General features: G+C 36.7%; 1 protein-coding gene across 1 annotated transcript; it reads right to left on the reverse strand.

The window, feature by feature from the left end:
- On the reverse strand, nt 744-2,775 carry LOC107610126 (probable glycerol-3-phosphate acyltransferase 2). The gene is made up of 2 exons (XM_016312208.2): nt 2,111-2,775; nt 744-1,744 (listed from the first exon to the last, which is right to left on the reverse strand). Exons 1-2 carry the CDS (start codon nt 2,681-2,683, stop codon nt 839-841), a joined length of 1,479 nt encoding a protein of 492 aa, XP_016167694.1. The 5' UTR covers nt 2,684-2,775; the 3' UTR covers nt 744-838.

Raw genomic sequence — 12,032 nt, forward strand, 5'->3', positions numbered from 1 at the left:
GAGGATTCCCCTAACGATAATTTGCTGGTAAACCTCTACAATCAGGACAGTTAAAAAGGTGTATTTCATGAATTGTCCGACTCGGGGAGATTCGAAAGGTTTATCCGGTTGGTCCTTCTGGCCTTTGTAGGGATGAAGGTTTGAAGGATTAAAGGGTTTATTCGTAAATTTTTGTATATACTTTTTAGCATTAATCATTATTTTGTTAAAAAAAATTTTTGGTCTAGTGGACCGGCCCACTTTGTCAAAATTTACAGGTTTAATGATTCGTATTTAACAAATTTTTTTAATTTGACTGGTTTTAAATTTTATTTCGGTTCATATTTTTTATAGATTTGACTAATCGATGTAATGAATTCTTCCCGTTTTAACACCCCTAATACTAACTTGGTATAAATAATGCATCAAAAAGTTAAAATGGATCAAAGAAGATTGTGTCCATTTGTAGATTCTGTCTTTACGGTTAATTATTCTACTTAAAAAATCATAATGTAAGGTTTTTTTTTTTTTATTTCTTAATCCAAGCATATTTGAAATTTGGTAACATGATAAACAGCATAAAACTGCAAAACAAGTAAAATTGATTATCATAATATATCATCGACCCATACATACTATGCATTGATACACAAGAGAGTGTTTACCTAAAGATAAATTCAACCCCATCAATATAGATACCAAACTTTAACCACTGATCTTATCTGCATATATGTCACTCATAAATCAAATTTCCATATAAGATAAATAGTCAAAATTTAATATATACTATTGACACCAATCCCATAAGTTTACCGAACAATATTTGTTTTCCAAATGCGACACACAAATAGCCAGTCAGTTATTTAGAAAACTCCCTCTGTTTCTGGTTGACACCATCATTACCTGCCAAGATCATGTATTTGTCTTTCCTAGTGAAACTTGTGCATGTAAACCCCAACGCTTTCCCAATCTCATTCTGCACAAAATTGGCAACATCAATCCTTGATTTCCCACCACCATGACATGTTTCTGTTTTTGGCAACCGCTCAAGAATCTTAACAAAGTAGGAAGGATTTGGGTTCATCAAGTGGAAAAAAGGATCCAAATACTTATGCCCACTAGCTGTTGTACCATAGAACATGCTAACCTTAACATCTAAAGCAACAGGAACAATATCATCAGTGATTTCTGCAAACAAGGGACTAAACCTTAGCAAATAAGGTTCCCTGCATGTTGTCCCTTCAGGACACACAACAAGGTTTCCTTGACTCAGCAAGGTCTCCATTGTCTCTTTGTCTCTCTCTCTGTCCCTGGTTAGTCGAATCGTCTTGATGGGGGACACTAACTCATTTAATCTACTTAAACTATACGTGACGGCGGAAAGAGGTTTGTCCAGAACGTATGAAATGTAAAGCGGATCAAGCAAAGTTCTGTGATTGCATACATAAAGGATTCCCTTCTTGTTTTCTTCTTCGTTTGGCATCTCCCGAGAAGCATTCCGGGGTGTTCGTGAAGCTGTGGTTCTTGTACCGGAGAATGCTAAGAATGGAGCTGACACATTGAAGGGTAACAAAATGCCGAATGTGATTCTGAAGAGCGAAAGGAATAATCCCAGGGGTAGCCACAAGAACATAGCTAGAGAAGAAGCAGGGGTGGGCCTGAAAGCCATTCTTCCATCATGGAAGATCAGTTTCTTTGGGTACTTTTCTCTTGGAACTGCATGCCAGTTTCTTCTTTCATCTGAATTCAACATTAAATAACCCTCCTGCCGAAAAAGAAAAAGACAATAGCTACTGAGAATGTTATTTAGGATTTTTAGCATAAAAAAATTGTTTACTCCTTCCCTCCGTTTATACATGTCAACAACTTAGATCGACAAGTGTTTTAGAAGCGTTGATATTCCAGTCATTTTAAACATTGATCTTTCTTATAAACTGCATATATAGTTGAGATCTACCGCTAAAATTACTAGAATATTAATAATGCTGAAACATTTGAAAATTATCAAGATATAAATGCACACCAAAAGTAACTTGCATTTGGAAGGAGGGAGTAAACAAATAACATGACTATGGTTCAACGACATTTTCTTGTGTTTTTTTTTTTTTTTTCCTCTCAAAAATGGCCAAACCTTGAAAAAGGGGGAAAGTTCTTGGTCGTGAATGTACTCAAAAGTGCTATCTTTAGTACAAACAAAATCTTCTTGTGAAAGGCTGGTAATGCTATTTCCCTTCTTTTCCTCAAACAAACCCAAAAAGTACCCATTCAATGATTTTAGCTCTCTTGCTACAACTTCTTCAACTCCTAAATAGTCTCTCAAGAAGCCTTCAACCATGACCCTAGGCAACTTAGTAGACACCACCCTTTTCTCATGACACAATCCTGCTCCAAATCCTTCCCACCAAACATCTTCCAAGAAGAATTTCGGAAGAACAGCTGATCCTATTCTGAATGTGTCCTTTTTTATGCCGAAAAAGCATAAGAACACCATAATATACAAACCAAGTTGGTCTTCACCCAAAAGCCACACCAAAGGGTATGAAAGGAACAAGATGAGAGATCTTAATAGCCCACCAGCTTCAAAAGCAACAAGCATGAAGTAAGGGAATAGTGAAGTGGACCTTAACAGAGTACCCTCAAAATCAAAGAAAAAAGTTTGAGTTGTAAGTTGTGCATTTTTGTGGACAAGTGAAGTGGCTTTCATCTTGCTGAAGGTATAGAGTTCTTTTTTCGTGCAAGAGAAATGCTATTTGTGGTGCATTGACCGAATTTATATTAGGTACAAAGCATTTGGATGTGCTCAAAATAGCTTTTTCAATTTTTTTTTAATGATAATATAAGCTGTTTTTGGAAGAAAACAAGAAATTGTGCTTGGTATGGAAAAAAATAGTATATAAATAAGACTTGATAAAATTTTTTGAAGTGTTTGTGTTTTTCAAAAATATAAGCATTTTGTTTTGTATTTGATAAATTAAAAATTTTTATGTTTGTATTTATAATTTTTANNNTATTCTGCCTCAAAACATAAAGTAAGGTCCGATAAAAAAAAAGGTCCATCCAAAAAAAAGTAGCCACTTCTAAAGTGCCCGACCTATTAGGAGATTGGATGTGACTAGAAAAGTTTAGTCAATCTCTCCTATTATTTCTATTTCATCTAGAAGGTATATCTCAACAAATTCTCAAGATAAAAAGAACAGTTATCTACCAACAAAGATGAAACTACTCCAAAAAGTGATTATCTATTCTACTATAAATATACTTACACTTCTCAGTTATATTCAGATCCCAATATACTAAAAGAGATATTCTCCATATCCAAGCAATTTTGGCATCCAAACTCATTCAAGCAATTTTTGGTCACGCGCTTTTTCCGTTTTTCTTCTTTCCTCACGCTTCTTCTTCTCTTCTCCCCGCGCTACTTCTTCTTCTTCTTCTTCTTCTTCTTCTTCTTCTTCTTCTTCTTCTTCTTCTTCGCGTTCCTCCTCCTCCTCATTCTCCTCCTTCTTTTTCGCGTTCGTTCTTCTACACGTGTTTTTTCCTTATCTTCATTCTTTTGTTGTTGTTGTTGCTGTATTTTTTGTCTTTTTCTCCTTCTCTCCCTGATGAAGAAGCAATAGAAGGTGAGGAGGAAGAATTTTGAATTGTGCAGAACAGAAATGAGCCAAACATGTTATTATGGTGAAACAATTGTATAGTACTAAATGAATAGAACATTATCAACTATATAATTCAAATTCGAACAGCTTTCCACATAATGAACCGAACAGGTACTCATGGTGAAACAATTGTATAGTACTGAGTGAACGAAATATAATCCATTATATAAAATTAAATTCGAACAGCTTTCTGCATAATGAACTGAACACATACTCATGGTGAAACAATTGTATAGTATTGAGTGAACGAAACATAATCCATTATATAAAATCAAATTCAAACAGCTTTCTGCATAATGAACCCAGCACGTACTCATGGCGAAACAATTGTATAGTGCTGACTAAACAAAATATAATCCATTATATAAAATTAAATTTGAAACACCTTGGACTACAATTTAGAGATTATCAATTCAATTCAATTCAATTCAGATTCAGAACACCTGCGTCTATTCAATTCAATTTAGCAATTGCATTCTATTCAATTCGATTGAAAAAATAATCCATTATCAAAATGTTGGTATTGTTGGTGATGACGATAACGAAAGAAGAAGAAGAAGAAGAAGAAGAAGAAGAAGAAGAAGAAGAAGAAGAAGAAGAAGAAGAAGAAGATGATGATGATGATGATGATCGGCACCAGCACAGGTCGGACGCTGCCTCATATGGAGTCTGGACTTTACGTTTAGGTCCAAATCACCGTTTCAGGTAATTCTCGAAACAATTAGTATCTAAAATTTAAAATAAATAAATAATTTAAAAAGAATTAATTAATGTTGTCTAAAAGGTTGCATTTGTTTACACGGACAGGACATTAAGACATAAAATCGTGTTTGATAGATGAGATACGGACAGAAATATTTTATCTAGAGAGATTGAATTAGTGTATTTTGTATATATCATGACAAGGATATAAAAACACTAATAAAGGACACAACTTATTTTTTTATTTTTCTTTCATTATTTTTTTAATTTTTTATAATTATATTTTTTAATATTATATTTTTTCTCAATTTTTTAATAAAAAATAAAAATAAATTATATTTTCATAATTTATTTTATTTTATCATTAAATAAAATATAAAAACACCAAATTTTAAATTTCTATTTTTTAGATTTTATTTTCGGTGTTTTTTTAATTCTGTTTGCGTAATCAAAGGCAGTCAAAAAGATTGGTTATTAAGGTTACGGTTTTTTTACTGAAATGCGCATGAAAAAATCTTTAATTCCCAATATACGCACGGTTTGATTTTCCTCCTCAAATACGCGCTTGGGTCAGCCACGAAATGGTTCTAGACAGCAAGTCAAGCATGGTGAACACGAAATGGTGCATTGGGTCTGACACGGGCTATATCTTTTGTAGCAGACCTTCTGTAGCAGGCACAAGATGGGAGACCTCACCTATGACACACACGAAATAGTGGAATTCATATATGAAGCACACGAAATGGACCAACTCAATACAGGCACACACGAAATGGGCCATTTTTGGTGTGTCTCTCTTGTACTTTTCTTTGTGGGTTGTTGTGTTCATGGTTGCTTTCTTGGGTCTTCTTGGTTATAACTTTTTCTATTTATTAAATTAATTATGTATTACTTTTATTTTTTTCTTTATAAAATTGCAAGAAAAAATTACTCATAATTAACCATGCCAAAAATTCTTCCATTTTTATGATAATTATAAGAAAAGTGGTTATAATTTTTTTTAACAATTTGTGATAGTATGAAAGATGTTTATTTATACTAGATTAAGGCACTCAAAGAAAGATTAAGTGTAAATGGAGTATATATTTTTTTGCATTCATATGGTTTACATACAAAAATTAAGAATGAAGCGATTTTTAAGGTAAAAAAAAGGTATACTTTAAAAGGGATGAAGAGAAAAAAAAAATAGTCTTAACTTATATGATTTAGTACTCACTACGTACTCTATGATATACTGTACTGTATTCTGACTTGCAATTCGGACTCAACTTTTAACAAACATAAATAGAAAATTCATTATATGCATACATTATAAATAAAAAATTTAATTTAAGAGAACAACTAGGGAACCAAAAGCATATTAGCCAAAAATCAGCCAAAATGTGTTTGGGTTCCATAAAAAATCGGGTTTTGGTTTGTGCTCTGTGATCTCAGGAGTGATTTTCAAACATATTATTCAAAAAGTGATTTTAATTAAACAGTTTTGTTTACTTTTTGGCTGTCACATTTTAGTTCCATATACTTTTTCAATAATTTATTATTAAATAATAATTTATTATTAAATAATAAATTAAATAATATTATTAAAATGGTTGTTGATAAATTTGAAATGGTTTTCACCACTGCCGTGCCTCCAATTCGTGTCTGTTGTCCCTGATTTCATCTGTTCATTTTGATGCTGACAAACTTAAAATAATTTTCCCATTTTATGCCTACCCTAAGTAAAATTGTCCTCCCATTTCGTAGCCACCATGTCAGGAATGATGTGGAAACCCATTTCGTACCTGTCATACTAGAAATGGCACGACGCATTTTAAAAAATATTTTCACATATGCGTATTTTGAAAATTAAAAAATTTTTCATGCACATTTGAGTAAAAAAACCTTCGGGTTACTCGTACCAATATTTTACTTTTCGAAACAAAACAAACTAGATATGAAGAGTTAAAAATCCTTTCACGGAAGATGGACTTCAAAGTTCAAAGTGTACTATCCTTTGGCATGAGTTATTTTAACATGCTAGACAATGATGCCTTATCAATCAAATAAATGAACATACAGTACGTGGCTAGCTGTTAATGTCTCCATCGCAATGACTTACTGTAATCTCAATCATCAGCTTCAGCATAGGGTTATTATGTTTCCTTTTTTCCTTTTTTCTTTTTCCAAGGAGTATATATATTTGAATAGAATATTAATTAATTAATCTTTTTGCCGTGAAATGATTAGCTTGTATTTTTAGAAAAAAACATATACATAAAAATAATTAATTAATTTTTTTATTTAAAAATATTTAATTAGATTGAATGCAAACTGTCATAGTAAATTTTAGAAGGTTAGATTTAACAGTGTTTGTATAGTTTTCTGGAGTGTTTGAGAATACTCTAGATGGTTCTGGAACGTTCTAGAATGTCCTAGAAGGTCCCGGAATACCCTAGAAGGTTCTAGAAGACTCTGGAAGCTCATAGAGTATTCTAGAAGAGTGTAGATGTATATAGAAGTATAAAGAGTGGTATGGAATAATTTAGAAACATTTAGAGAGTTGTGGTAGGATAGATATTTGTAAAGAAGGTTCTGGATGATTAATCTGGACCGTTGATTAGATTTAATCCTAACCATCCATTGAGGAGGTGGATGGCTATAAATAGGGGTGAGAGTTAGAGTTTGGGTATGTGTGAATCATTTGTAACCACACTTGAGCAATAAAGTGTTCTTCTACCAAAACTTCCTTTCTCTTGTGTTCTCTTGTATTCTTAGCTTTCTTGCTAAGTATTGAGGGTTAGGCTGACTAGGTCTTAACTCAAGAGGTTGAGTAAGTCCGAGTGCTGGCACGGTAGCGTTGGAGTGTGTCAAAGGCCGTGACAATTTGGTATCAGAGCAAGGTTGGAGAGGGAGCACAAGTGATTTGTGGGTATGGCTTCTAGTATCACCATGGAGCATATTGAGTTTCAAAGGGGAAGGAATGCTATTCCTTCTCAATGGGGAGGCAAGAAGGTCCGTTCTTCAAGTGAGCCTAGAGGTAAGGACTCTAACTTCCTAGAAGAGAGAGTTTCTGTATTGGAGAATGTTCTATCCTCTATGGATGAGCGTTTCTAAAGGATAGAACATGATAAGGAGACCCTCGAGGCTCACGTGTTAGGAGAACTAGATGCTTTCAAAGAAAGCATGCTCCAAATCGAAGAGAAGCTTGAGAATTCCTGAAAGCTATTTGAGGAAGTTCGAGTTTGGTTCGAGGAGGCAAAATCTCGACCAACCATTATAAAGGAGATGACAAAGATTGATCTCCCCAAGCCAAAGGAGTTCAAGGGCGTAAGGGACGCTCGCGAGGTGGAGAACTTCCTATGACAAATGGAGAGGTACTTCGAAAGTCAAGGGGTGGTCGAAGAAGCAATAAAGGTACGCGCTGCAACTCTCTACCTTTCTGATAATGCTACTTTGTGGTAGAGGAGAAAGTGCGTAGATATAGAAAAGGGTACTTGCAACATAGCCACATGGAAAGATTTCAAAAGGGAGTTGAAAAGACAATTCTTCCCTGAGAATGTGGTTTATAAAGCAAGGAAGGAGTTGAGAGAGTTGAAGCACAAGAGTACGATTAGCGACTATGTAAAGGAGTTCACTACTCTCACGCTTCAAATCCCCAACTTAGCATCAGAGGATGCATTGTTCTTCTTCATTGATGGACTCCAACCTTGGGCAAAGCAAGAACTACAAAGAAGAAATGTTAAGGATGTCGATGAGGCCATCGTGATGGCCGAATCCCTCATTGAGTATCATAGGGGAGACTCTAAACCCAAGTCATCCTCCAAGCCTAGTTCTACTAAAGGTGGGGAGACAAGGGAAAGAGTTTCTCAACCAAGAAGGAAGGAAAATACTCTTCAATGAAAGAGTACGGAGAAAAGAAAAAGGCTTTCGTGCCCAAAGGAGGATGCTTCGTGTGCAAGGGACCACACCTAATGAAGGATTGTCCCAAGCTAGGGACTTTGGCATCTATCGCCGAGGAACGAGAAGCTCAACTCAAGTAACTGAGTGTGTTGGATCTATCCAACACATGAATGCTGTGAAGGGCAAAGAGGCAAGCACTACAGAAAAGAAAGGCTTGATGTATGTCAAAGCCTTTATCAATGAAAAACCCGTCATGGCTATGATCGACACTGGTGCTACATACAACTTCATCACGCCTGATGAAGCAAAGAGACTTGGGTTGAAGATCACCGAAAAGAATGGCTGGTTCAAACCCGTGAATACCAAGGGTGAACCCCTTAAGGAAGTAGCAAAAGGGGTTGAGATGACTCTTGGTTCTTGGAAGGGCCTTGTAGATTTCTCAATAGCACCCATGGACGATTTTAAAATAGTCATCGGGCTCGATTTGCAAAGGAAAGCAAATATAATACCTATGCCATACTACGACGTAGTATGCGTCATGGAGAAAGGGTCTCCATGCATGGTCCCTACAGTCTCTAAAGTTGGCGGACCACCGATACTATCTGCCATGCAACTCAAGAAAGGGTTCAAGAAGGGAGAGACTACATATTTGGCTCTATTACAAGAGGAGTCAACATCCGAAAGAGAAGACGTTCCTCCCAAAATCAAGGAAGTCCTTGAAGAAAATAAGGATGTGATGCCTCCCGAGTTGCCAAAACAAGCTAGGTGGCAAGACTTCTTGGCTGAGTTTGATTTCGAATTCGAATACAAGTCAGGCAAGACTAATGTGGTAGCAGATGCGCTGAGTCGCAAGGCTGAGTTAGTGGCCATTTCTATGGTTGAAGGAGATATTATGCATATCATCAAGGAAGGGTTGCATCACGATCCATTAGCCAAGAAGTTGGTGGAGTTGGCTAGAGAAGATAAGACCAAAAGATTTTGGTTAGAAAACGACCTTCTCTACACTAAAGGGAGAAGACTATACGTCCCTAAATGGGAAAATCTAAGAAGAAAATTAGTGAGGGAATGCCACGACACCAAGTGGACTGGTCACCAAGGTCAGCGAAGGACCTTGGTACTCATTGAATCTTCTTATTATTGGCCTCAAATGAGAGATGAAGTGGAGAGCTATGTGAAGACTTGTCTTGTGTGCCAACAAGATAAGATTGAAAACAAGATACTAAGCGGGTTGTTGGAACCTCTGCCTCCATCAGAGCGACCGTGGGAAAGTGTCTCTCTAGATTTCATCTCTGCCATACCGAAGTTCGAGGGGTTTGGATCTATTCTCGTGGTAGTGGATCGATTTTCGAAGTATGCTACCTTTATACCTGCCCCTACTGACTGCACTGCAGAGGAAGCAGCACGACTATTCTTCAAGAATGTGGTGAAGTACTGGGGATTCCCTAAGAACATCATTAGTGATCGAGATCCACGCTTCACAGGACGACTATGGACAGAGCTGTTCAAACTCCTCGGGTCGGAGCTTCATTTCTCAACAAGCTTCCATCCTCAAACCGATGGGCAGATTGAGAGAGTGAATGCCTTACTTGAGTGTTACTTGAGGCATTTTGCAAGCGCTAATAAGAAGGATTGGACAAAACTCCTAGACATTGCTCAATTCTCATACAATCTGCAAAGGAGTGAGTCTACAAGGAAGAGCCCATTCGAGATTGTGACTGGACAACAGTCGCTTACACCTCACTCTCTTTCTTTCTCTTACTCAGGGAAGAGCCCTGGAGCTTATCATATGATTAAGTCATGGGAAGAACAAGCAGATGTCACTCGTTCTTACCTCGACAAAGCTGCTAAGAGGATGAAGAAATGGGCAGATAAGAAGAGGAGGCATGCAAGCTATCAAGTGGGAGACAAGGTAATGATCAAACTTCTTCCACAACAATTCAAAGCCTTTCGCAAGGTTCATAAGGGCTTAATCCGCAAATACGAAGTGCCATTTGAGATCATTGGACGTGTTGGGGAGGTTGCTTACAAAGTACAACTCCCTCCCTCTATGAAGATCCACCCGGTCTTCCATGTGAGTATGCTTAAACCATATCATGGAGACCAAGACGAACCGAGTAGAGGTGACTCAAGTCGCGCTCCGCTTGTGGTAATTAGATCCTTTGATAAAGAAATCGAAGAGATCTTAGCTAATCGCATCGTGCAACGAAGAGGGGGGCCACCAAGTATCCAATACTTGATCAAGTGGAAAGGGCTCCCGTTAACCGAAGCTAGCTGGGAAACTCGCGAAGATCTGTGGCAATTCCAAGAACACCTAGAGCGCTATCATGAACAGAACGCGACGAGGACGTCTGCGCATTAGGTGGGGAAGAATGTCACGGTAAATTTTAGAAGGTTAGATTTAACAGTGTTTGTATAGTTTTCTGGAGTATTTGAGAATACTCTAGATGGTTCCGGAACGTTCTAGAATGTCCTAGAAGGTCCCGGAATACCCTAGAAGGTTCTAGAAGACTCTGGAAGGTCATAGAGTATTCTAGAAGAGTGTAGATGTATATAGAAGTATAAAGAGTGGTATGAAAAAATTTAGAAACATTTAGAGAGTTGTGGTAGGATAGATATTTGTAAAGAAGGTTCTGGATGATTAATCTGGACCGTTGATTAGATTTAATCCTAACCATCCATTGAGGAGGTGGATGGCTATAAATAGGGGTGAGAGTTAGAGTTTGGGTGTGTGTGAATCATTTGTAACCACACTTGAGCAATAAAGTGTTCTTCCACCAAAACTTCCTTTCTCTTGTGTTCTCTTGTATTCTTAACTTTCTTGCTAAGTATTGAGGGTTAGGCTGACTTGGTCTTAACTCAAGAGGTTGAGTAAGTCTGAGTGCCGGCACGGTAGTGTTGGAGTGTGTCCAAGGCCGTGACAAAACGGTCAACAACCTAAAACCTTTTATATTTAAAAAAATTCGAACTCCAAAGTTCAAATATTTTAGTTGAGTAATAAACTCTCAGCCTACTTCCCACGGTTTACATCGGATTATGATTTTATAGCATTATAAAGGATATTGATGAATAACTAAAAAAAAAAAAAGCATTGATGATAGAATTTATTTTTTTATACAGAAAATAGTTTGGTGTATTTGTCTTATATTGATATTGCACTACAAAAAAAAAGGTCACCGTGACCATAGCTAGTGAAAATGGTGAGCATAGGTCTATGGTCACGGTTTTTGACCTATGGTCACGGTTTTTCCGCCGTGGCCTATTCTCTCATGGCCATAGACCTATGGTCACAGTTTTTTAATCTATGGTCACGGTTTCTATGGTCACAGTTGTGATGTTCAAATTCTGGCACTTTTGGGGTGTTTTGTTGGTTTGTGAATGCAGTTAAACACGCGAAGAACGTGGTGCATTAGTGTAGTCAGCATTGTCAGAGATTCACTGCAGCTGTGAAAGCACTCGGTCAACATACGAGGGGCGTGTTGCGTTAGAGATTTTAACAAGCTTTTGTATAGATTTGCACATGTTTTCAAAGAGTTGCATGTATTTTCAACAAAGGAAGGGCGTGTTGGAGTTGCCTGCATGCAGGGGACAATTTCTTCTTCCGAAAACTAGCAATGTAGGACTGAAACTTTTTAATAAAGCTCAACCTTCCTTCTTTGATGCATCCAAAGATAGAAGAGAGTGATTTTGAGAGAGAAGAGATCAGCAGTAAAGAAGAGGAGAGTTAGTAGTATCAAATATGTTAAAAATAAAAGAGTGATTAAACATAAAAAAACTTAAAATTATATTAATAAAAAATAGTATGTAATTATACGG

This window comes from Arachis ipaensis, chromosome B07 (assembly GCF_000816755.2).
Source record: "Arachis ipaensis cultivar K30076 chromosome B07, Araip1.1, whole genome shotgun sequence".
Taxonomy (NCBI): domain Eukaryota; kingdom Viridiplantae; phylum Streptophyta; class Magnoliopsida; order Fabales; family Fabaceae; genus Arachis; species Arachis ipaensis.